We start from the raw sequence: 25,936 nt of genomic DNA, 5'->3' as shown, positions 1-25,936 counted from the left end.
CGAAGCCCAGCATCCAGCCAGCCATCCACTCCATCCACCAATCCAGCCAGCATCCAGCATCCAGCATGGCAATAAATGGGAAAATGGACCACTGGGGAGAGGGGAACGGCCGACAACCGGGGTGGCTTTGGGCGGGTGTCTGCTGCACGTGCCCACTCTTTCTGTGACACTGCTCAGCGGTTTACGATGCAATCTCAAGACGTATTCAAGCGAGCAATAGCCAATGGCTGTTCATGGTCTATGCCTTTGATGCCGAAGACGACGAGTTACTGTGGACTACGGATACCTAGGGAACAAGATGCCTACTCTAGAATTATCTTTCCAGTCTTGATCGTCAGCCACTACTACGGCGTCTGCAGGGAGAGAGACTAAAGGCAAGCTAGAAAAGCAAGTATCCGAGGCGAAAGAGGGGAGCCACGAGCAAGAAAAGGAAGGATAAAAGAAGAGAGGAGAATAATATTCATCAACAACAACTTGATTTTCGTTTCTGTGCGCGCAAGGACTGTACAGTACTGCATGTACGGAGTAGTAGTGTGTGCTGCTTATTGCCCGAAACCATCAGGCTTACTCTCCATCTCATGCTTGTCCGGCTTCCCCCTCGTCAATGTTGTTGTTGAACCATGATAATTCTCCGGGCCAACAGCAGCTGAGGACATGGGTTCTTGCAGCTGTTGCAGTCCATGGTCAAGTCATCGTGATGGCTTACTTACCCAATACTCCATACCAAACGTCAGAGAAGTCGAGACCTTGCCCTTGACCTAGACCTGGGAAGCCCACGCTTGGTTCCCGCATGTCGTGCTTCTCTCCATCACATCGCATCGCACAATCCCATCAGATGGTGGGTTGAGTGGGCTCTGAGCATTTTAGCCCGTCGGCTGGATATCGATATGGAGCTCGTTGTTGCTTTAGACGTTCCCCCTCTGCCCGTGCTCGCCAGGGGTGGGCTGTGTTATGATTTCTCGTCATCCAATGTCACTCTGGGTTACCAACACAACAGACGGAAGAGAAGAGAAAGAAAGCTGTTGTTGTTATCGAGCTTGCGGCCTGTACTCGACTTTTTTGGCTGCCATTGCTTGTCCATGCATCTGGCCATGGTTTTTTTCTCCCCATTGTTATTGTTGTTTTGGTGTGTGCTCCTCTTTCTCGATTGCTGATTCGTCTGTATTGATTCGTATCTAGTTACTCGAGTCTACAAGTACTTTGCATGTGTGCGTGTATAAAAAAACGAGAAAGATCGTCCGCCGCGCCCGGACTTTGCTCCTAAGAGCTGCACCGTCTTGTCCCCGCCCCCGCCGGCGCAAAGCCATTTTTTGCGAGAATGCCGTCCCATCGTGCAGCGCAATTGACTTCCTGGTGGTCCTGCCTGTCAAGTGTGATCCACGTATCCTCCCCCTCCAGGCTTCTCCTCCTCCTCCTCCTTCCTCCTCCTCATCGTCCGATCGAGTCCACAAGAGCCAGGAGCACCTGCTGGCCCCCAAACACTGCGCAATATCCTAGCCCCTCCCTCCTCTTCAGCCCCAAGAGAGGAGCCACGATGAGGAGGAGCGACAGACGAAAGAGGGGCCAAACAACAACAGACTTTCCGATCCGACGCACACCATCGTGCAGGGCACGCAGGGCATCTCTTCATCATGTACGATTCGATGCAATGTACGTACATATGTACGTAAGTTTATCTCGCAAGAAAAGCCGCGCCCCCCGGGTCCCATCGGCACGCGAGAGCGAGGAAAACCTACCTATTCGTACCTGCAAAACTAGAGAGGAAAGAGGAGACGTTGGGACTAGTGCCTGTCTGCGCCGACTTCGTGCGTTTTACACCAGCTCCATGAGTCCATTATGCGTGTTTTGTTTCTTTGTACTCGCTTCTTCTAGCGCATCTGCCCACCGTTGCTTCGTCGCACTGGCTGAAACAACATCGCCGCTCGCCTCCAGCTAAGTTGCACGGCCGCCGCGCCGGATGTGACGCCTGTCATCCAGGAACAAGTGTTGGTTTGGTTGTTGATTGTGGGCATTCGACCTTTTTTTTTTTCGACGATTACTGAGATTTATTCCACTCAACACACTCCTCCAACTTGACCCCGTTGCCGCCGAAACAGTCCAGCGCGCTACCAATCGTCAGGTCTACCTTGCCCTTGCTCAGCTTCTTCACCATTTCCAGATCCTCCAGGTTCCTGCCGCCGCCGGCGTACGTCACGGGCAGACTGCACCACTCGGCCAGTCTCTCCACCAGCTTCTCGTCGATGCCCTTTTGCAGACCCTCGTTGTCTGCTGCGTGGATGAGGAACTCTGAACAATAGGGCTCCAGCTGCTTGATGGATTCTGCAACACACAGTCAGTCAGCCAGCCATGTGACATCCGCGCACTTCGTGTATATCAAACTGTGCCGCTAGAAACATACCTTGATTGACCTCCATGTCTGTGATCGTCTGCCACTTGTTCATGGCCACAAACCACCTGTCATCTCCGCGCCGGCGGCAGCTTAGGTCAATGACAAGCTTGTCCCTATCGCCTCCCAACGCCTGCAGCACCGCATCCAGCCTCTGCTGACTGAACTGCCCCTCGGGGAAGAGGTAGGACGTGATGATGACCTTCTCCGCGCCGGCGTCAACCCACTCCTTTGCGTTCGTGTCGTTGATGCCTCCTCCGACCTGCAACCCGCCGGGCCACGCCTTTAGCGACTCCCGCGCGGCCTCGGTGTTGCCGGGCCCCAGCATGATGACATGGGCGCCCGTGAGCTCATTGTCTTTGTACAGCCGCGCAAAGTGCGCCGGCGGGTGTGTCGAGACAAAGTTGGTCTTGAGCTCGGCTGTTGTGCTGTCGAGGGTGCCGCCGACGATCTGCTTCACCTGGCCGGCGTGCAGGTCTATACAGGGGCGAAAGCGTGTCATTTTTGTATGTGTGTTGGTGTATACTCTGGTGGTTTGAAGAAGTTCTATCAACTCGAGTTCCACGGCTGCGTCACTGCTTGACCCCTCCTGTTCAATTTTGTGTGGATGGTGGGGTTGCGATGTCGGTGCAAGGCTAACTGCCGTTCTCTTGTTGTGAGGTTTCAGTGTAGTTGACACAACTCAAATCCAGTCAATTGAAATGGCCCGTTCGATCGCCTGTTTCTTGAAACCGGACTTGCAATTTACATCTCATTACAATGTCATTTCCTCAATCGGCGAGGGAAAATTCGCATGAACGTCCACAGGATATGTTAAGCCGATACTTCAGTCCCGTCTTAGCCCAAATTCAATCCCAAACTCAAGCCTTAGAGGTAATACAGGAAGAACAGAAAACCATTCCTTTCCTGAAACTGAAACAGCGCATCAGACTTTGACGATGATGACAGCTTTTCCGAGATCTTTTCGATGTTACGCGAAGCCCTCTGTATCTGGACCAACTGGATTTCGCTGCGGAGGCGACACTAGCGATACTAGAGTTCTCACCCGGCGGCTATCTTCAACAAATCCGGCTGCGTGTTCTAGTGGTTATGATTCCTCGTTCACAATGTGAACACTTGAACTCCGAGGAGGTCGCAGGTTCGAACCCTGCCGCGGTCACAGTAACTTAAGCTTTTGCTTTTTTGGGTGGCTTCCATGTCTATCTTGCTAATTCGAATCCTTTCAATCGGTTTGGCAAGTGTAATAAATGCCTACTGTCGCAGCCTGATGAGAATGGGCGTGCATGCAAAGCATACTTATCACAAGACTATGCGTCAACGTCGCCCTGGCACCACGACTGGTCGTGAACTTGATTTGTGGCCTTATAGGCCAAACGACTTCAGCTGCTGCACCCTAAAATAACCATCAGACAACTCGAAGCAATTGTGCCGTCTTGTTGCAGCCTGCGGTCATCAACTCTTTGGCGAGGCCCAATCACATTTCGGTGTTGTCATCCTACAACATCATACATTCAAGACCTGCAGGACTGGAGATGGATGGAAGCAACAGGCGGCCAATGAAAGCAAAGCCCAGATTTCCATCCCCGATACTCGTGGTTTGTCTGGTCGAGGCATGGAAAATGGGCTATGCCTGCTGTGTCGCCAGAAATGCATCGCCATGCTGACAGCGTTCCGTCTCTGAACCGCTACATACTTGTATTTCCACTATAGCTATACTCCTTCGCCTCGAGAGGAGTGTTTATATAGCCATATCAGCTTGCGATTAGACGAAGAACCGATACCTGCGAATGTGACACCTCTCTCGTCTCTGCTGAAACTCTTCGCATCACCCGCAAGTACAGGAAAAATCATGTATATACCACGAAAGCCCCTCAATAATGTCGCAAATACCTCAATGGCACCCGAATACACAGTTAATGTACACAGTCAGCCTTTACACCAGTCCCAAACCGCATACTCGGCCTCGAACACCAAGCCCATCGACGAGTCTACAACAGAAACTACAAGCCTCACCTCCAACAGAGCCAAGCCAAAGAAATCCAAGGTAGCCACCAGCGAGTACAGTTGGACGCTGGAGATATGGGCACTCGTTCTCAGCATTGCGGCTCTAATTACGGCTACCGCCCTTCTATCAGCGTATGATGGGAAGCCACTATCAAAATGGGCGTTCTTCTTCACTTTCAACACAATTATCTCCATCTTGGGCACGGTGTCTAGAGTCAGTCTGGCATTCGGCGTTGGTGCCTGCTTGAGTCAAGGAAAATGGAACCTGTTCAGGCGCAAGGACGATTACATGATCAGTTATGATCGGTTCGAGGAAGCAGGGCGCGGCCCTTTGGGAAGCGCCCGGCTTCTGTGGCACATTAAACACAGGTAGGTCGATTCCCTCTCGTGAGATACCGTTCAGCTAAGCGTCATTTCCTAGGCACTGGGTGTCCCTTGGTGCCCTGGCAACCGTCGTCCTGCTCGGATTCGAACCATTTCTCCAGGCTGTCGTCGAATTTTACGAGAAGGAAGTCGACTCATCAGAGGTGGATGCCGTCGCCTCTATCGGCACCACAAGGAGACTCGACGTGGGCAAGGCAGGGTTCAGCGGCGACACACCTCTCCAGTCCATCCAGATGCCGGAGCCATACACTGCCGTATCCGTGGAACCAATGTTTCTCGAATACGACTTTGGCTCGCTCTCCGCCATCTGGACGGGGTTCAACAATCTCAGCACCCCCAGCAGCCAGCAGCCCTCCTTCACCTGCGCAACGGGAAACTGCACCTGGGCCCCGTATGCCTCGTTGGCGGTGTGCAGCGCTTGTAACGACGTTTCCAGCCACTTGGTGATGTCCATGGGCATCGCTGACGCTTCGGACAAGGCTCTGACGGTGCCCTGGTCGATGCAGAATGCGAGACTGAACACGAGCGATAAGTTTGCTTACACCAAGTTTGAACTGCCGACAATGAACTTGAACATATCCAACTTTGATGACGGTAGCGGGCAGCAGGTCGAGCTCACGGCGCAGACCACGACGCAACCTGGGGACACGCTCTCCTTCCAGGACACGAAGGCTCTGATCGTCTCCTTCGCCATGATAAAAGCGAAGATGAACGCTGCGGGAGAAAAGGAGAAAGCCCCTGGAGCCAGCGCACTCGAGTGTGCCTTGTCGTTCTGCACAAACATCTACCGCTCCACCGTCACAAAGGGCATCCTGAAGGAAGAGGTACTCGGCTCATACTCGGTCCGAAACCTCGACTCTTTCTCTTACGCTTTATCTTCGTCACCTAAAACTGCGGAGAAGATCAGGGTGTACAACAAAATGTCGAATTACACCCTCGACTTCCACTCCGTGGGTGACATGCGGCGAACGGATCTACAGCTCACCCTACCGTCTGACGACGACGTCGTCGCGTCGATGGGCCAGGAAGACGAGCTATGGTTCAATATATCCCAAGCCGCCGCGGCGACAGTGTCTAGTGCATTTGTGGAGAAGTTTGCGAGACGCTCCGGTTCGTTGGCGTTGAAGCAGCTCGTCTATCCGACCTTTGAACTGCTCGAGCCTGAACAGCCTTCTGTGATCTCGACCCTCGGCACATCGCAGAACCTGTCGTCCACGTTCGAAATCGCAGCCCTCGGGATGACCAAGTGGATGCGAGACGTCTCGTTCCAGACCGCGCCTCACCGCGGGACGACCAGAGAGTCGGTGGTTCACATACGTGTTCGATGGGCATTTATATCGCTGCCTTTCGGGGCGCTCCTCGGTGGATGCCTGTTTTGCTTGTTCTCGATGGTTGAGACTAGGAGGCTTCGACTCCCGGCCTGGAAAGGTAGCTCGCTGGCGGGGTTGACGCATGGGCTAGATGCTGAAGCTAGGGAGCAGCTCAGAGGGGCGGAAGACATTTCGAAGCATGTTAAGCAAGTGAAGATCAGGATGGTCGAATCTATTTCAGGGCCCGAACTGGTCCTATCCAACAGTTCAGACCAGGTGGATAAGGTTGGTAGTCTTCGGGACTTCAATGATGGAGGAGAGCCTCGAGAGACAGGTCATACTTATAATCAGTAGTGTGGCCGCAGTCGAGTTTAGCAAAGAAACAAAGCCGTACATATCCTCAGATACGGGAAAGTAACATTAACATGCGAGGTTGCCTCGTTGTTGTTGTTGTTGTCATTCGAACACACTGCATTCGATACCTTGATGCCGGCATATCCCTGAATAGAAGATGCCACATCGATTGTGTTGATGGGATCTCAGTGGAGTTGCTGCATAGAAGGACTCTTTCCTCTAAAAGGGGCAAAACTACCATGGTACCAGATCTATTTGCCGGGCATTTCAGCATATTCTAGATTGACCCGTACTCTTATAGCATTGGCCTTGGACGAAATCCCCACATGTCCCACGTATTGAAAAACGAAAGAAGGGCATAAGGTGACCTAACAACCCGTCCATTTGTACTTGCCGTAAACGAAGTGGTGCTCCTCTTACTTACATGAAGTGCAGAAACATGTTGCAAAAGTACGCTTAGTGCCCCTAGCACAGGCTGCCTCCATCTTTCAAAACAGCAGTCACGATATTCTGGGAAGCGGAAGCACCAAAGAATTCCCTCCTCCGAAATACAGAGAAAACATGAGTTCTTGAAGCAATCGAGTTGTAGAAGGTTCACCACCACTAGAAGCCACTGCAGACAAGTATATCTAAGATGAAAAAGCAAGACTTCCATCACGCTAGGCTGCCTAACAACTATGCGTTGTTCGGCCACTGTTGATGTGGCAAGGTAACGGATCTACGTCTTTGTGTGGCTAGAGCCCAACGTCCACTGGCTGACTGCCTGGACGACCACTGTTTAATCATGAGACGGCTTTCAGAGCCTAGACTCAGACTCGGCAGCCGATACAGGCTGTGACATGTTGGAATGCGTGGCAAGAATTGATAGCTTCCAGAGCTGTCAACCGCCAAAGCGATGGCGGTCTCCGAATAACCTCGAAGACGTCCACGAACGACCTTTAGTTTTTCAATACAAAATTACAAAACTAATTTTCCGACGGTATCTGACCTGCCTGGAATTCCATATGAGGCAGCATGGACCGCATAGAACAAGGCTAAGAAAAGAAAAACGGTCCGGCGGTGGGCGAAGAGGCGATTCTCGGGTTGCCCAGACTCTGACAGATGTTAGATGTCCGGAGACTGAGATCGCTCCGACTGCTTCATGGGCTTGCGTGCACAATGTTCGGGTTATTCGAAGCATAAAGGTTGAAGGACGGGCTGCGGTGGACATGTACGAACCCGCCGGTTCCTTAGATTGATAAGTTTGTCAGTGAAATATCTTGGCTCTATGAAAGTTCTACAACGCGAAGAGTCATCATCATTCCCAGCCGATCGTGAAGTTTGTGTGCACAGCTACGGCTACGATGTTGCTCAATCGGTAGTTGTCAACTAAATGCTACATGGAAGAATGAATTAGACGAAACTATGAATGAGCCAGGCGCCATAGACAGGTACTCAACAACTGAAGAGAACATAGCGCCAGAGTTGGTGATGAGCAACTCTGACGCGTCATGTACACGTCCAGCCGCGCGATAATCAGCAATACGCCGTGCCTGACTCGAAATTGGGAGACGACCACACGGACTTGAGGGTCTCTGCCTCAACGCTATGACGGCATCGGACACCCGCGAAGGGCGGGCAGATGAGAAAGTCGGAGTTTACTCCGATGCCACCCTCATGTGTAGTCTTTACCATGGAGGCGCTATCTCGACGATCGGCGTCAATGGCCCTTCTCTCGCCCCCAAAAACATGATTCAGAAAGAAGCAGAGCGATCATCGGTCCACCTAGAAAGCCACCATGCACTCATGCACGACATTGACGCTTCTCGGAAAGAGCGCTGGATGGGAAAAGTCCAAACCCCCATTCCATAGAATCAGCGACGATAACACCGCCGTCAATATAACCTTCCCGATATTTCATCGCGATAGGTGGTAGCGCTCGAACAAGGATGAGAGTCAGTCTCCAGCATCGGATGGTCAGACCCAGACTCGTGGGAGAGGAGAGAGGAAAACGACCCCCACCCTCCATCCCCCCGGACCGCCGAGAGAGGAAGAGAGAAAGACCGGGGACCCGGACTCCACCCCGAACAACACCGGCATCGCCGACATTTGTCCTTTTTTCTCCACACCCGGCCGATCTTCCCCCCTCGCCCAGGGAGAAGCAACACCTTCCAAAAATCGCGGCAAACCTGCAAAGCCGGCCGAAAGAGTCAGGCGAGTGTGCCGCAAGTGCATGGCAGGCAGGCCATAACATGGTGGTATCGTCGAGGACCAGATCCCGAAATGAGACTCTGTAATCATACCCCGACAGGCCCATCACATCCCGAGAGTTGGTTCTATTGTTCCCCCCTCCCGAATGGCAACACCTTGCGACACGTATTTCAAATAGCCGGTATCATTTGCTCGAGTTGCCTTTCCGCTTTTCCAGCCCCTCCAATAAGTCTACCTATCCACCTACCTTATGGTATAGGAATGCTGCTACAGTCGCGTCGTACTATACGATAAACCGAGACTACCCTATCTCGCATCTATAACATCCCGCAGCTAGTTACAGACATAGACCAACCACACCAGTCCTTTCCTATCCCACCTATCACCGAGAGAACCTACTAAAGTAATCTTATCTACTTACACAGCACCAAGGGAAAACCACCACTTGCACCTTAGCCCATCCACTAAGAACATCGTGCTGACTGGGCAAATCTGCCCGAACAACACCCAGCCAGATAACCTGAAAGGTAGGTACTTACTCGCCTGACTTACTTGGGTGCCTAAGCAGGAACACAATGGAACGCACTTCACAAACACGACTCAAAGTGCCCCGCGCCTCACGTCATCTCACACAATCACGCACAATCTAATCCATCTCATCACACTAGCACAAGACCCCCCTCTACGGAATACACGCTACCATCATCGCTCACGCGGCCGCGGCGTCAAGTGCGCTTCAGCCGCCGCATCCTCACCACCACCACCACTCATCGGTCAGGTTCGCCTCGAACACCCCGTATCCTAACCCGATCATGCTCTCATTTTTGTCCAGCCCCAGCCCCCAACCAAGACCACTCACTCACTCATCATACTCCTTTCACCCACTCACACCTACGTACACCTACACACACCTTCTCTCACCTCACCTCAATAGAGAAGAAGATGAAGAAAAAGTGTTCCCACCTTGGAGCATTCCGCTGCACCGTACCTACATTACGTGCCTGACTTGCGTGATACTAGTCCCGGAATCCGGCATCACACACACACTCACACACACACACACACACACACACACACACACACACACACACACAGTCTCACACACATCATTTCACAGCGTACGGAATACTGGAACCTGCGTTAAGCTCACCGCCCTTGCTTTGGTCCCTCGCCCTTTCGCTCCGATCACTTGGGACCATCATCGCCTACCCATTGGTTCGTCATCGTCGTCGTCGCATATCTCTCCGGGTCAAGACGGTGGCCTAGCTACCTTACCTTACTCCCCCCCCCCCCCCACCTCCTTCAAAGCTCCGCCATCATCGGCCTCTATCACGAGACCTCGACTCGTTCCCAGACCATCCGTCATCGCTCACCCATTCAACCTCCATTACGATACCCATTCACACCTTTCCATCACCACCGTCTCACAAGACAAAGTCCCCCCCATCACGAGCCTAAGCACATGACTCGGAAGAGAACAACAGCCTCACTTTGATCCATCATCAAATCAAATATCGTGAACGAGACAGCCACTCCAAAAATGTGATGTCTCTGTGATAGAACCCCCTAGAACCCCAAGAACTCCCACTGCCGAGAATATACCTGTCCGCTCACGTTGGCACGTACACAATCCCCGCCAACGTCATCAAATGCCCCGGCCTCAACCAAGCATCACTAGCCTCGGCCCCATTCAAACCGAAGTGATGCTGGCGCCCTGCCGGAATGTCACGATCCATGGAGACCAAAACCCAAGATGAAGAAACACCCCCACTCAGCGCATATTCTATCAGCCGCTAGCCTACTGCCGTAATTCTCCCGCGCCCGCCGGGAAAACAAAAGCCTGGAACGCGAAAATGACACGGAATGGGACTTAATTCAACGGTCTTATCCAGGAGGATGGTAAGAAGGGAATATGAATACCCTGAAAAGGCCAGTGAACTTGAACGGCCGCACTATTACTGGACGGACAAAATCGAACCCAGGGATCAATTGCTGACAAAGTTATCTACTCCTTCGCTTTCACTCGCTTGACATCCCCAAGCGCTTGTGTAACACACAGTAATCAACAGAATCCTTCACTTGCACCCGTAAACCATAAATCCGACCTCGAAAAAAAGGTCTAGACTCAAGTTAGCGATAGAAAACCACAAGCGAAGCGGCACAGCAAGATCGTCCTCCCTTGACAATGATGGTCTGGAACCTCGAATCAATGTACGCACATATCCCATTGGCCGTCTGTCCACGGTGTGCCATTTAATATCGAGATCCTGCTGTAACCCAACATCCTGTATATCATTATCCGTGACCCGCACAGCCAAACAGCATTGAGCAAGTACCTCAGTCTGCACTCTGCCTGCCGAAAGCCGCCCAAACTGACCCCCCGCGGGGGAGAAGGAAGCAAGGCAAGGCGAGGCGCAAGGCAAGGCAGGCAAGAGACAGAACATCTCCCCAATCACACAAGTCGATCCTCTTATCACGGCATTCCCAGACTTGTCCATCCGCGGGAATCCGATCCCTCTGTCGTCACACCTCCCAAGTCTCGCGTCGAGCGCGTCTCTCTTTCCTGTCTGTCCCTAACTCGCCCGCTTCACCTGTACTGATAAAGTGATACGCTGGCAAACTCCCCGACTCCCGACTCCTCGAGTCAGTGTCGCACATCGCCAGGCCCCGCCCGTCCACTTCATGATCCGGGGAAGACCGCACCATATAGTCAAAAAAGAACCAGTGATCGACATGCTACGTCTGGGGGAGCAACATTGCATATCGTGAGGTCCAAAGAGGTCTGGCGTCTGTGGATCGGACGATTGGGGTCCTTACCTTGCTCATTCTTCCCCCATCTCCGAGGTGTCCCATCCTATTCACCTCGGCTTTCCGTCATTGAACTCGGCGGTGCCGATCGATTGAGAGTCAGCTCGACGCGATTTCTCACACAGTTGCGATATGTCAAGTATACATGATTGATTCAATTCATCGGTCGAATAACCCGCTGGCTACACATTGATGCTAAGTGGTATTTTCAGAAAGAATATGATATTGTTCCCATTGAGAGGAGGGGGAGTACTGTATCCGCCATGTACCTCCTCTGGGTTGAAAAGGAGTATGTGAAATGCGTGCCCGAATACTAGATCCGTGATGCCCTTGATGCTAGCTAGCTATTCCCGATTTCCGTAGATGCTTTGTCCTTCTATGTATGCTCAGATGGCCTTTGAAGAACCCGTCATGTGAGATGATAATGTTGCCCAAACAGAGAGTTGTGACAACAGATGATGAAAATAACAACAGTAAACCCCCGTCAGGAACTACCTTCCAAACCCGCAACACGGAGTATCTCGTAGAAACCTCCGTGTGCTTTCGTTGGGTAAGGCGTGGGTGAACCAAACGGGTTTCGCTGCAAAACCAAGACAGGATTAACCATCCCCAAATCGCTTTACCAAATGCCCATTAATGCCCATGCCCCATGTCAATGCAACCCCCAACTTTTTTGTGATCCTGCCCGAATTTCCCCTCCCTCACATGACCGAAGCCATGGCGTTTCGCAGTGCCAAAAAAACAATCGTAAATGCGCAAATGAAGCCCCCACAAGGCGCAATGCTAGTCTCTCTGCCGAGATGCCATGCTTCATTTTTCGTGGGGTTGATTTGCGGGGGGCAGCAGAGGAGGTAAAGGCTGGTGAATGAGGCGTGCGGATGAGTCGGAAAGGTGACATCCGGAAGGCTACTCTGAGAGAGAAAGCTAGAGATGGATCATATCCCCTTGCCGGCTCATTACCTCCGTGGTTGCCCCCGCGTTTTCCGGTGTTCGAAATCGACGCTAACCCCGCGCTCTGGGGCTGGGGTTATACAGGCGAGTACGAGAGGGAAGACCCATCGAACCCGCTGAGCGCACGCACACCGTCATTCTCGTGGGGTGACGAGGTGTCAGTCCTCCCCGTGCGGTTGTGTAATGGTTGGCTGAACCAGTTGAATGGTGATGCAGCCTCCCGACACAGTCCCCGTCTGACGGTGTTAGCGACCGACCATGGGCGTCACCAACTCGATGCTTTTCGGCCTTGAGTAGCCCGGCCCAGTGGGTCTCCGTGTCGGTAGCGGCCGGTCCATACCGCTGGAGCTGTAGTTGTAGGCGTAGCCATTCGCTGCGTAGCCTCCGTCGTACGTGGCCGGGAAAAAGCTGTTGCTGCCGCGGTTGTACGAAGTGCTGGGGCTGTTGGTGCTGCTCTTGGTAAATGGCCAGATGCTGGCGTGCGACGATGTGGGGGACGGCGGGCTTGGGGGTCGGATGCTGAGTGACCTCAACGCGGAGATGGCGGACGAGTATTGCGCGCCGGAGGTGGCACCTGGTGTCGTGGGCGGCGAGAAGTGCATCGAGTTCGGCCTTGAGGGGGACGCACGAGGAACTATGTCTCTGGGCTCGGGGTTGCATGCGGCGTAGAAAGGGTAGTTGCCCATGTGCGGTTGGCTCATAGTCCTGCCAGTTGATGCAGTTTGTTGATCATGCTTGCGGCATCTGCGTAGTGTCAGTAAAGTCACTCCTTTCGCTCAGGGACATTCACTTGGAAGTGGCAGCTTACGATTCTGAGCAGTACAGGAACCTGTCATCTTGAGGTACGAATTGCTTTTCGCAAGTCATGCTAGATCACACGGCCCAGTCAGCGAATTTTTCGGTCAATAGGGTGGGAACAATGGCTCGAACGGGAACTTGAGTGCATAGACACCCATCGGAAGAATAGCAACGCGCACTACAGTGGGCGTCCATCGTGACACTGCAGACCTCCCGAACGGGATGACAATCTGCAACAAAGATTGGATGACGGACAATGTTGCAAGACAGCTTGTTGCGGGGTTGACAATCTAGAACATGGCGGCGTTGAGGAAGCACTCATGTCCAGATCGGGGAGTGAGAGTGGGAATGAGAGTGAGGGAGACACGACAGATGTGAATAGTGAAGAAGAAAAGACAAAAAACTGTGGCAGGAAACTTACCAGAACTGAGGGAAACTCTCCCGTTCATCGTCCCACGAGTCTTGCTGTTCCCGTTCCCGTTCCCGGTCTCTGGGGTTCTTGCCCAACTTCTGGGGAGTTTGGCGTCTGGTGAGAGTTGAAGGACGCTTGCCGTAGCGGGAGGGATCGGTAGCTGTGACAGTCTTCTCCGTCATGGAGGTGTTGCCCGACTTTCTGCGGCTGTGATGCATTGTGAAGTCTTTCTCTTGGCGTATGTATGTACGACTGAGAGAAAGGGATCTGAGGAAGGGGAAGATCGAGAGAAGAAAATAACAAGCCAACGATGCGACGAGGTTGGCAGGGGTTCTTCTTGTAGTCTATCGCTCAGACTCTCGCAGCTCACGCTCACAGTTAGTTTCCGAGTCCTCAGTCTCAGTTGGCTGTGTTGTGGTGCCTGTATCGGCGGATGGACGGCGGGACCAGATAAGCGGGGAATGGGCGGGTTTGGTGGAGGGGTAGCGCCGTTCTATTCCCCCAAGAAGCGATGATTGACGAACAACAGCGTGTAGTGCCACTGCAGTTGCGAACGTCCGTCCTGTCTCGGCCGTCGGGTTTGGCAGAGGCGATGGGTGAAGCAGCGTCGGACGAGGGAAGAAGATTTCCGAACCCTTTTCTTCTGCAACAGTGAAAATTTTTCGCAACAATCGGTGAGATGTGAATCTAGACTGCCTGTTGGTGGCCTTGTATGGGAATGCAGGAAATTGGTCCCTGCTTTCACGCGTTCCGAGTGGCAAATTCGAAGCCCTGGGCTGAGTTAACGAACAGGTAAGGTAGTGGTGGTAAGGTAGGTTAGAGTGGTGGTCGTCGGCTGTGACTCCGTGTGTCTTGTCCGCCCGCTGAAGAGATTTTTCTTCTTCTCCGGTCGTTGGTCTTCCCCCGCAGGTCAGAGCGGGTGCTGGGAGGATTAAGAAGGGTCTCGAGCTATCGCAATGTGCAGGGGACGCCTGATGTGGTATGCCTTATTTCTAGTAGCTAAGGCGTCTTGGTGATGGATTGAAAGATAGCGGCGGGTTTGGCTGGGGGGTGTGGGAGTGGATATGTATGTATATTTGGCCGAGAGCTGATAAGTGATGGATTGCCCGTGGGCGATGGATGGCTGATGGATGGGTTGTGGTGCGGGTTTGTGGCCGTGACCGTCGCCGTAGTCGTGACTGATACAATGCTCCAGATGAAAACTTGAGAGAGCCCGTGTTCCTCCTATCAGGCCAGTCGGAAGTTTTTAATGCAAGAGACAAGTCTAGGAATGAGAGACACTGAGAGAGGGAAGAGAGGTGTGTCCAAGGCAGGACGGGATAGGACAAGATGGGATGGGAGGTCAAGGGAATAAAAGAAGCGTGCCGCCAGTCCAAGCAGGCCTGTGGTGCTGCAAGCTTGCAGGAAGGATTGGCCGGATGTGTTTTTTTTTTTTTTTTTTTGAGAGGGCTAGCTCGGCTGAGGAGAGACTGAGAAGAGTACCTGCGCTGACGGTTGCTATTACCGTGCTAGGTAGGTATCTTTGGTGAGACCCGGCGAGGTGGGTGGTGTGAGAGACTCAGACTCAGTGACAGAGAGGTGTGCGCGGGTTGAGTCTCCAGGCTTAGTGTAGAGTGATGGAGAGTGAGAGACCGGGGTTGACTTGTACCAGCGTGGGTTTGTTTCTCGCTCCAGGGATAACCAGGGTCTGCAGGTCAAGTCTAGGTACAGTCGGAACTAGGAGGTACTCTGCTAGGTGCAGCAAAATGTTTGCTGCGGCCTCGATCTCTCGAGGAATTAATTAAACAGCTCCTAGGAAGCACGATGACGCCAGAGTCGAGAGCGAGTGCGGGGACCAGCGCTGGCTAGCTCCAAATTGGCCCGTTGTCCGTCTTCCGTTCGGGGGTGGGAATTTGCGGAAGAGAGATGCGATTTGTGTATCAGCAAGGCGAAAGCCGAGCAGCAGGTGTGTGAGTGTGAGGTAGTTTGCCCTTTCTAGGTGCTCGATAGAAGGGACGACGGATCCTCAAGTGGATTGAGACGAAATAGAGCCAGACTGACGTAGTGATCACTCAGTCAAAGACGAGATTGCCGAGGAAATGTCAAGGCGAGGAGAAAGAAAGAGAGCAGTTGGCGACAGATGAGGCTCCTGGAAGCGGGACAGAATTGGAGCCGGGAAATATATGTAGTCCCGCAGACGGTTGGTTTGACTCTTCGAATAGTGTTCAATGGCTTTTCTCTTGTTGAATGAATGGAGCCCGATCGAGTGTGACTCTTTCCGTTGCCGTCCTTACTTGTCACTCCCTTGCAAGTTGATGTATGGATATTCTTTTTTTTTTCTCTCCCCTTGTCCATCCGTACCCTCTGTAAATTTTTCAACCCGGTACCCAGACAAGCCGCAAAGACGCAAGGTACCTCGGATTGACGCAAGGACAGGCAGGGCCGTGGGCTCGCCGAAAGCGGAGATGTTGTGGTGCGGACGGACCTCCAGCTTATGAGATGGATCAAGCGCCGCCGATTCGTCCGTCGTCTCAACTCTGCCGATGACAGCAGCGAGAATGCCACCCAAACCGTACGGGTATGGGTGCTGTAGCTTGTAATTGTGTGTGGTTACAGGTGTACCGAGTAGTAACGACGACCGGAGACCAGACACCCTGATGAACCCTCTCGTGCTAAGAAGGGTATGGCGTGAGGGTCTTGATCTGCTTGTGTCCAAACGAAGCGGTGGGAAGCAAGAGCTGCAAGGCTAGGAATGGGCTCTCTGGCCTCTTGCTGGATAGCCGCTGCTTCTGTATGAGGACTGACGGGTTGGCTCTTGCGTATGAGACCGGAGAATAAAATGTCGTTCTTTGTAGTCTGTGTGTAATGTGTATGCAGCCGTGTCTTTTTTCGTATCCCGAGCTAATATGGCATGGAATTCCTTTGGAAAATGTCTTCTTGCGCAATATCTTTTTTTTGCTCCGTCCCCCCGTCTTCGTTTCTTGTCTAGCCGCTGGTCGGGGTTTTTTTTCTTTTCTTAAATTCTTCACCGACTTATTGACGTGGTTGAGAAAACGGGTTCGCTAGCGAAGAAAAAAATTGCCTTTCTTTTCAGATCGAGATTCCAGATCGGGGTCCGAGGTTTATATCGCCGTTGCCTTCTCGTAGTCACGGGGATTATGGCATCAAAGAAACCAGGCTTCAGTATCTGCACTTTGCACCTCACAGTGGGGAGGATTGCAGGCCTGCGATGGACAGGGGAAGCCTGTCTGATTCCCTCTCTGCGGGCGGCTCACTCGTACCCAGAAGGGTAACCCGGGACCCTTGTCGTCGGTCTGTGAGAAGTTGAGAAGTCAGAAGAGCTCGTTGCGTGCGTGGACGCTGGTGGGTACGAAGTACGCAGTTTGTGGTCAGGAGAGACTACACTACTTAGCGAGACGAGGGGGATGTGCGGACCAGGGCAAAGCCGCCAAAGACCAAGCAGGGCTTTTAATAGTGCAAATATGGGGAAGTCCAAAGAGAAGCAGAGGTTGATGCACGATGCTGCCGAGAGAGAAGTCTGGGGATGAAGCCAAAGTTCCTCAGTACCTGCCCTGCCTGCCGTGTCTACCTGACCTCAGTGCCAACCTGCCCGCGTCGCCTTGTACCCAAGGGTGCTTCGCAATGTAAGGTAGGCACTTCTCTTCGTACTTTCCTTTACGTACATTCATTCCTTCTCGACGTTCTCGGGCTTGAATTATGTAAGGCATCACACGTGCAGTGCGGAGTACGTGAGTACGTAAGTACGTACCTACTAGAGTATTCCCAAGGTACCTACACTTTCCAAAACAGCAGCGGTGAACGGTGAATGGTGAATTCGTGGCTGCAATTACAAATCTACCGGATGCCGTCCTTGGAGTACTTGGGTGTGTTTGGATGGTGGCCAAGCATCCACCATTACATGATGGAAACTAGAATGCCAGAATGCCAGGTACAGCTGCAAGGAGGGCATCCCAACACCTACCGGAGTACACTCCTAGAGGCACCACCACAACATCACTGGACCATAGGACCCTTTCTGAGACGATCGACAAGGGGACTGGGCGGCCCTGGTGTTCTGTTCTGCACCTCTGCACGGAGTACCTACACTACAGTACTTACCTGTTGGACACAGGATGACAAGATGGTACACAGGCTGCAAGCTGCCTGCTTCGCCTATTGGAAGCCGAGGACAAGGTGCGAGCGATGTGAGGTGTGACCAGGTGACTGACCATGCGAGGACTAACAAGAGCCAGGTCTGACGCGAACGAGGGGGGCTCAGTTGTCGTCGAGCCACGGCGATGCATCATTTTCGCCATTCTGTCATCAGCTCACCCCATCGGCCCCGGTGCCTCTTTCATGCCGTCCTGGGCCTTGACTCTAGAGCCCTTGCTCATGTGCTGAAGCTATTTTTTGAGCATCCTATTCTGTTGCGTCCGTCTGTACCCGATATACACTGCTGTGCCAAAATTGCATCATAACGACGCCTTGTTAGCTAATAAGTTCAAGATGGCATCGACGTACAACCAACCATTCCGCCTTATGTAAGGAATCGTCCAGGGAACAGGCAAGAAACATGCTCGTGGAGAGTATATCGCGTAGGCTCATGCAGCGGCCGCTCGAAACCTCTACGGCCTCGGTGCGGGCTGCCTCAAACACGCAATGTACCGTTGCACGTCAGATCGAGCCAAGAGGTACATCACACGCCGGGCCGTCCAAAGTCCTTGGACGAAAGAAACAAGCACTTGATGCGCGTGGAGAACGGAACTTCCTGCGGGAACACGAAAAGCGGGAAGAAGGATACAGAGCCGCCACTAGGAGAAGAACATCAGAAAGGGACACCCGTGAAACAGAGACGTTTTCTCTGAGCCAGTGAAGCGATCACGATCTGATGGTTTTTGGGCTCCATACGCATAAACAGTACAACTTTACAATTCCAAAGGGCAGCCAGTCGGCTCGCTCTGCTGTATGCAACGTGCCTCGCTGCGTACCCCGTATTATGGAGAGCTTCGACTGCATGACCAGCGAAACAAGACACGCCGTCACGGCGAGGGTCCAAGTACCTTGCAGCGGCAACAAACTCACAGATAGGTACGCCGATTTGGTGGGTGCCGGTCTGCGAATACCGAACAGTAGGTGTACGTGGACTGTATTCACTAACAGCGTACGATACCATAGTCAACGTGTTTCTGGTACGGCACTTCTTAGCCAGCTTCTACATCGGGGATGGCCAATGAGGTATTTCCTCGTCTTGCCTTTCTACTCGCATCTGCACCGCCATCGTGTTTGTTTCTCCCGTTCCTTGATTTTGAGAAATTGGACACGTCTCCGGTGAGTCCAGACTACCAGACTGAGATTAGTGAGCACATGCCAGAGCTGTCTCTCAGCAAAGAACAAACACAATGCAATGCAGCACGGGAGCAGACTCCAGAGGCCGCCGTAATGCAATACCCGGTTTTCTCACTTTCGGCACGTCCCCTTTGATCAGCGGATGTTGCAATTTTCCTCAAAGGGCACAACATGTTGGGGAACAACAGACGACGGGGACACTGATGACCGAAACAACTTTGATTCTCTGTCAGCGACCCGCCACGGCTCGAGTTGAAGTCTAGCAAATCGTTCGAGTCGGATCGAGTGGGCCATTCCCAGTTCCCACGAGGTTGCTACGCACGCAGTAAGAGCAGCCGAGACTCAGACGTCTGCTGTCTGCTAGCTGTGGGCTTTGCGCGGCTGCGACGGAGGAGCCTCCAAAGCCTCCACCCCCCCGGCCCCGGTATTTCGTGATTCATACGACGTTTTCACATCACCTCATCCACAGCCCTGAGCACGTTTCCCCCCGAATGGGCCCTAAGAAAATCGAGTAAAAAAGCCACATCAGGGTTACCAAGAGGCCGTACAAAGTTCGAAACAAACTCCACTGAAAGGCGCAACTGTTACTCTGAGGGAGGGAACTAAGGCACTACAGTATCCGTAGGCCTCTAACCCACATCCTCGAGAGCCCCACGTCCCGTCGCCAGAGGCTCAGCGGCTCAGCGACTTCAACAACGACTGTGCGACTCAAGGAGTCAGTCATCGACTCATCACAAGCCGGCTTGACTTTCGGTGGAGTACCGGTACCCGTATCCACAGGAAACCACCTCACATAACAACAATGAGCACATCTTAGCTCTTGGGGGTAGAGCGGCTGAATGGCAAAGAGGTGCTCCGAGTCCCCTGGAGGCGTCATGCTCCCGAACGGCGCTGCGAGCTTGAGGCGGTCCGGTGCCTTGTACCTTGGGTATGGGTTGATGGCGTCGTCCGTCCCACCCGCTCCCTTTCTTTCACGTCCTGCAAAACAGTGACCCGTGGAGCCATGCCCGTGGACCCGTGGAACCTCTCCGGCCAGCCGCGCCGCCGCCCGTCGCAAAGCAACATGCTCCGGTTTTTTGTCTCCCTTTTTCACTCGCTTCACCTCCACAGACTCACAGAGTACGAAAGATATTGCTTATCATCCCTTCCCGGTAACAACAAAATACAATGACAAAGACGGACTCGACGCAGGGAAGACGATCAGAAATTGTGGAAATGGGCAGAAATTTCAGGATTCCAGAGATTCCAGACCTCAGCGCCTCGCAACCACCCCTGGCACATCAGAAACAAGTCGAGAAAAACTTAATCCCCATGAGAAAGAATTTAGTGGGCAAACTGCAAGGACGACACAGCCCGGAGCTCCATTGACAGAATATCCACTCGTTTCCCTTCGTCCCGGCTCCGTTCTCTGTAAGGGCTTCCGCTCAGCAGTCTCTTCACTTTCCAGAGTCACACACACGCACACTTGTATCCGTACACCGGTGGGTGGGCCTTTTCCCCAACCCGGCCTTTACCTTGCCTTCTTAGTCAAGTCTAGGACGGATCCAACTGTCCAAGGTAGGCCGCAAACCACCTACCACAGTGGCTGCTTCATCCACGTTGAGACGGTGGGAACTTGACATGAACGACGTTTCTTCCCGTCCGTCACAGAACACGTGTTTCCATCACGTTTGGTCAGAGGAAGAAAGATATTTCCCCCCGTTTCTTCTCTGGTTCACCGTAACGATGTATTATTGATGCAACATTTCTGTCTCCTTTCCCCTTGGGTCGTTGCGGGGATCCCAACCCATCAGGCATCGGAGAGGGCAGCCGACGGAAAATTTTCATCTGCATTTCTTCCCCGTTCCCACAAAGATGCCAAGCTACTGGCCAGTTCTGGGTCTCTGTAACTGGAGTGAGTTTGTTACTGCAAAGGAGTTATGGGGCAGGAGACATGGTTGAGCAGCTAGCGCTTGATATAGCCTACAGGCATGCTGGTACTCTCAATGTCTTGTCAAACTATCTATCCATATATCGTAAGTTTCCTCATGCCATCTGTCGCCGCGTAAGAGGGTCCCTATGCAGAGGGTAGTTGTAATGTTCAATCTCGACATTGAGAGAACAAATCAACTTTTCTGGTTTCGATGGAACACCGGAAGACTAGGCCCGTGGAGTATCCGAAGGTATGCAACGTAGAAAGTCACCGGAAAGCCCACATCAATCGTAACTGTTCTCCGCCCAAGGGAACAGCATCCGTCAAAGCCGTCGAGCATCGTCTGCATTAATACAAGCAAAGTAACAAACAGTGCCGGATGAACGATCGACACTCAGTCTACAAAGTCTCTCGAATAGGTACCTTTTAGTCCGTTGGTACTATGGTAAGTATTATGTCAATAGCCTAATGCACCCTACGCCGGCCGCCGTGGGCTTAAGCATCTCTCTCTTTCCCCCCAGTCCCCAGTCCCCAGTCCAAATGACCGCTATATGGCGATCCCCCAGTCTACTGCTAGATCCAAGAGGCCCTAAACATAACGTTCTTTTTCTTGGTGGCCGAGCTAGAGGACGGTGACTGTGACACATGAAAACGGTGAAGGATGGCACGATGGTCCGTAATGGCGTGTATGTAGGTTCCATCACATTCGTAAGTTCGAAACGGCCGGAACCAGATACCGGTATGCTGATCAATCTTTTTGCTTCTGTTCGTGCTGCTAACAGTCGGTGGTAGGTAGAACCCTGATCACCTCAGGAATGCGGGGTGTGATGTGATGTGAGCTGTTCGAGCACCAACTGCCGCTTGCTACATATGCCTAGGTACTACAACTGTACAACACATGATGAGTGGCGATGGCGTGCCATTAGACAATATAGAAACACCATCTCGTCACATTTTTTTCCTCTCAAAAGAATGCCGACTGGTTTCGAAAGTAGGCGTAAGATGCATGTGCTAAAGTCCCATCATGAATCGCCGTCGGCTTGACTGGCGTGGCTGACAACCGTTGGTCGAGGTCTGCTCATATCACGTCTGATATCACATCTTGAGTTTCCTCGGGGGCATGTCGGAGTCAGTGAATAGGCGGCTGCTGTGAGTGTAAGGCAACGCGCAGACACAATGCAATTGGCAACTCATTGTGCCGTTAACCGACGGGAGATACTTACCAATTCCAGTAGAGGACGCATGCGCGGCAAGAGCCGCGACATGAACGATTGGGGTGACAAGATACGCAAGCGCTCAAAAATTTCAACCTCGTCCACTGAGACTCTTGCATTCCCGACTGTTTGGCTATCTCTGAGCAGGTTCCTGTCATGGTCTAGAATTATCAAGGTGGCTGGCACACTCTACGGCTACCCAGATGGCACGTTTGCGTGTCGACCTGTGATTTGAACTTGACATTCGTCTGTAAAGGGAACTTAACCGGGGGCTTCTTGAGCGAGAGAGTTTCTACAGCATGCCTGTCACGGCATCGAAAGTTCTGCGTGCGTCCCCAGTGGGCGTGCCATGCTGCAACTCAATTAATCTACCTTTTTCTGCTCTGCGTGGGGGGCTTGGATTTTTTCTCCTTTTGCCATAGCATCCGAAGTCCGACTAGAGTCTTGCTACTGATTGATAGATAGATTGATAGATGATTGATTAGATTGTTCTATATTCCACCAGCTTGGCATCGGCGGGGTTACTTTTGACGCAACTCCCGAGATTTACGGCGATACGGAGAGATACAATCCTGGACCGAGGAGTTACGGATATTCTGCTTATTGCGTATGAGCAGGCAAGAAAACGTCACTTTTCATCTCAACGACGTGCGTGTCGATTCCGTTCCGTTCGGCATGCCTCTTTTGTGTCTAGACCCTGAACTCCCACGGATACGGGCGGCAATCAGTCTCTCGATATGCACGCCATCAAGCTCGCGAGTTTCAACCCCACGCTCGCGACCCCTCCTCTTCTTTGAGCTTCGTCACTGACGGCAGGCGGCAGAAGACGGCATGGCGAACCATGGGGCATCCAAGACTATCTTGAACTGTTTCCCTGCTTCTTTTCTTCAACTTTCTGGGCCATCTGCCGCTATCCTGCTATCTGCAAAGCGCCCGCCCATCAAGGTGAGCCGAGCAGCCGCGCGCTCATGAGAACCCCTCGGGCCCCTCGTCACTCACCTTGATGGGTGTAATCCTCGGTGGTCTAAATCACCGAGCCAAAGTGGAAACACGGTTCCCGATAGCTTGGAATTTCAAAGCTACAAGAAAAATTCAACCCTTCTCTTGCGTTTGGAGCTTGTCATTGGTTGTCGTACGCGTTGCTGACGGTGTTTGCCTACCTTAGTTCAGGGTCCTCGCTTACAAGCTGAAAGGGGCCGCCGTTGAAAAGGGCTGAAGCTGAAGCTAAAGCCAAAATCGACGAAAATTTCTGCTTCAGCTCTCGTCCCCCGTACGAACAACCGGCGAAAGCTCTTTTGCCTCTCTCGGCCAGATACACACCAATCGCTTCCACATCCCATCCCACGCATCCATTGAACACACCGTGACTACCCAGGCCACACCGGGCAGGGTCGGATACTTTCGGGATTGTTGAAAGAGTACCCCACGGACTGGTGGGGTTTGTCGACCCTCATTGACAGGAACCCAGAACCCTTTGGACGCCGTCTCGACGAGCACCACGAGAGACAGGGGTGGGTGGAAAGGAAGCTATCATGCAAGATAACGCCATTTGAGCCTCTGAGAGGTTCGCGAACCGCACTCGCGTCTGCCTGTCTCGTCTCAAGGAGGAACCACCCCCCGTCCCCCGGTTCAAGTCCTTTTTAGCCCAAAGTCCAGAACATCGCGTAAACGAGGACCTGAGAGGAGTTGGAGGGGCGCGCGCGGCCGTATTGTACGCAAAGGTCGAAAAGTCGCAGCAAACCAACGAGAGACGAAAGAACCATGCTTTCCGATTATCGGACATCCTCAACCTGGCCCACGGGAAACGCTCTCATTAGCCTCTTCGCACTTTGTCCCCCCTTTTCCCACGCCCGAAGCTTTTCCACATGAGGCTCAAGAGGCTAGAGCTATCCAGTCTGCGGGTACTGGGGCCGAACCGGCCTCGGATTGTCTTCGGGCCAACGTAAAAACAGACGATAATGGACGGGCATCGTGGGCCAGCCACACTGGGCACACGCGTGGGCGCGAAAGACGATCTCTGGTTCGCACAATGGGGAAGGAAAAATTGACTACACACCAAACGAACGGCTCCCGATGAGTCTTATCTATGGAGCATCATTCTATGCGGGCGGGCGGGAAGCGGAGACTTGCGGAGGATAGTGTGCGGACGAACCCAACCGCAAGAAGCTCGTCGCATCCAAAAGTCGAAAATGCCCCCCCTCCCCTCTTGTCCTCGCATGGGATGATCTTCCAACCCGCTAACCCTTTTTTATCACTTTCTGGGGTCCATCCATATCGTGGGAGAGAAGATCGTGGGGACCCTGATTGTTCATAGCTTTGACAGTAGCTTTTTACCCGCGGACATCGAGGATGAGAAGAGATGTCTTCTTTCTCTCCTACCTGCATGGCCTTGCCCTTGCTGCTGCGGCAGCAGCAGGGCCTGCGGCCGCCCGCCCGCCTCCACGTTTCCACGCATCGGACGGATATCTTGCCCCATCCGCCGGGTGCTTTTTGACTCGGATACGGCAAATGCTTGAGGGTCGGTGACGATGCATCCGTCCCCAGAGCTGTTTAATCCGCGGCCTAGGGTCATTCCCATTTCTTCTCACAATGGTGCGCATCGGATGCTGCATGGCACTTGATAATGACTCGATTTTGGGGGTTTTCTGATTTTCTGTATTATTATGTCCATTACTATTCCATTATGGTCATGAATTAAGCCCTCCTCGTTATTATGTCCTCCTCCTTAGTAGCTGGTTCCATTTTGTTCATGAAGTTATTGTTCGTTTTCCTTCCTCATTATGTCCAATTAGTTCCCTTTGTTCAAAGACCGTTTTCCTCCTCATGAATTGGTTGCCTTGTCGTTATCCAAAAGTATGTACGATGAAGTTGAAAATTTGAGCTGTGAAGCAGAAGCCTGCCCAATGATGTGTGTTGGCCGACTAGGTAGGCTTCTCATGCGGTGTTGTAGTACATGTCAATCTCCTTGATCTTGAAGATGGCATCGGCGGCGGGGGGACCGGCGCTCCAGCCCTTGTCGCCGTTGGCCCAGTTGTTGAAGACCCAGGGACCGGCCTGCGAGGGCACGCTCTGGGTGGTCTGCCAGGTCTGGATGCCGTCGACGAAGAAGCGGACGACGCCGGGCATCCAGTCGATGCGGTACTCGTGCTCCGTGGTGGTCGGGTTCGTGGGGGGCAGGACGGAGAGCCAGGACTTGGGGGAGGACTTGCTCGTGGCCTGGTTCGCGAACCAGACCTGGCGCTTGCCGGCGTTGCTCTGGGAGTTTGCGTCGGAGAGCCACTCAATGTCGGTCTCTTGGTTGTCGTTCTTGTAGAAGAAGATACCTGTTGATGTTGTGTTAGTCTCGAAAGAGTGTTTGATGATGATGGCAAGATCTGTTGAAGGGGGTAGGCTTACCATTGCAGACACCAGCGGGCTCGGAGAAGACGGCGACGGTCCGGACAGAGGCGTACTTGATGTTCTGGGCCACGGTGACGACCTCGCCAGACTTGTAGGGCTTGGACTTTTGTCCACCGTCGACCTTGAGGTTGAGGTAGCCGCCGTTAATGTAGGCGTTCTGCGTGACGAAGACGTGCGTGTCGCTGACGGGGTAGCCGCTCACGCGCAGGCCGTCGGGCACCTTGGCGCCGTTGGCGAGCTTGCTAAAGTCCCAGTAGAGCCTGTTGGCGAAGGACATGTTGCCGACGTTGAAGATGTTCTTGACGGCCGTGATCTTTGCCGAGCGCTGAGGCATCGGGGCGGGAGCCGCGGAGGCGCAGACGGCCAGGAGGGCTGTCACGATGAGGGAAGCGCGGCGAGCCATTTTAGTTTGTTGATGTTGATTAGATATTAGAGACCGGTTGTGAGGATAGGATGCTAAACCTTAGTGAAAAGGTCTTGTTGGTCTTG

The 25,936-nt window shown here is 52.8% G+C and overlaps 7 protein-coding genes across 7 annotated transcripts; 4 read left to right on the top strand and 3 right to left on the bottom strand.

The window, feature by feature from the left end:
* Window positions 1-2,035: 2,035 nt before the first annotated feature.
* Window positions 2,036-3,032, bottom strand: CPAR01_13955 (uncharacterized protein; the record flags this gene model as incomplete). The annotated part of the gene is made up of 2 exons (XM_060498207.1): window positions 2,036-2,319; window positions 2,399-3,032. Coding segments are annotated over 2 exons (918 nt in total), but the record flags the coding sequence as incomplete, so codon positions are not given.
* A 1,203-nt stretch (window positions 3,033-4,235) lies between these two features.
* On the top strand, window positions 4,236-6,438 carry CPAR01_13954 (uncharacterized protein; the record flags this gene model as incomplete). The annotated part of the gene is made up of 3 exons (XM_060498206.1): window positions 4,236-4,759; window positions 4,812-5,165; window positions 5,211-6,438. 3 exons carry the CDS (start codon window positions 4,236-4,238, stop codon window positions 6,436-6,438), a joined length of 2,106 nt encoding a protein of 701 aa, XP_060342940.1.
* Window positions 6,439-8,700: 2,262 nt separating this feature from the next.
* Window positions 8,701-8,922, top strand: CPAR01_13953 (uncharacterized protein; the record flags this gene model as incomplete). The annotated part of the gene is made up of 1 exon (XM_060498205.1): window positions 8,701-8,922. The coding sequence occupies one exon, from the start codon at window positions 8,701-8,703 to the stop codon at window positions 8,920-8,922; it is 222 nt and encodes a 73-aa protein (XP_060342939.1).
* Window positions 8,923-12,632: 3,710 nt separating this feature from the next.
* CPAR01_13952 (uncharacterized protein) lies at window positions 12,633-13,815 on the bottom strand (the record flags this gene model as incomplete). Its single annotated transcript, XM_060498204.1, has 3 exons — window positions 12,633-13,131; window positions 13,196-13,255; window positions 13,607-13,815. The coding sequence occupies 3 exons, from the start codon at window positions 13,813-13,815 to the stop codon at window positions 12,633-12,635; spliced, it is 768 nt and encodes a 255-aa protein (XP_060342938.1).
* Window positions 13,816-17,717: 3,902 nt separating this feature from the next.
* CPAR01_13951 (uncharacterized protein) lies at window positions 17,718-17,977 on the top strand (the record flags this gene model as incomplete). The annotated part of the gene is made up of 2 exons (XM_060498203.1): window positions 17,718-17,770; window positions 17,830-17,977. 2 exons carry the CDS (start codon window positions 17,718-17,720, stop codon window positions 17,975-17,977), a joined length of 201 nt encoding a protein of 66 aa, XP_060342937.1.
* A 105-nt stretch (window positions 17,978-18,082) lies between these two features.
* Window positions 18,083-18,441, top strand: CPAR01_13950 (uncharacterized protein; the record flags this gene model as incomplete). The annotated part of the gene is made up of 2 exons (XM_060498202.1): window positions 18,083-18,117; window positions 18,186-18,441. The coding sequence occupies 2 exons, from the start codon at window positions 18,083-18,085 to the stop codon at window positions 18,439-18,441; spliced, it is 291 nt and encodes a 96-aa protein (XP_060342936.1).
* Window positions 18,442-24,982: 6,541 nt separating this feature from the next.
* On the bottom strand, window positions 24,983-25,850 carry CPAR01_13949 (uncharacterized protein; the record flags this gene model as incomplete). Its single annotated transcript, XM_060498201.1, has 2 exons — window positions 24,983-25,371; window positions 25,445-25,850. 2 exons carry the CDS (start codon window positions 25,848-25,850, stop codon window positions 24,983-24,985), a joined length of 795 nt encoding a protein of 264 aa, XP_060342935.1.
* Window positions 25,851-25,936: the final 86 nt, after the last annotated feature.

Source organism: Colletotrichum paranaense, assembly GCF_030867605.1.
Source record: "Colletotrichum paranaense strain IMI 384185 chromosome Unknown Scaffold_14.1, whole genome shotgun sequence".
NCBI classification, from domain to species: domain Eukaryota; kingdom Fungi; phylum Ascomycota; class Sordariomycetes; order Glomerellales; family Glomerellaceae; genus Colletotrichum; species Colletotrichum paranaense.
The sequence above is the reverse complement of the archived record's forward strand: the minus strand, read 5'-3'. Positions and strand labels throughout refer to the sequence as shown.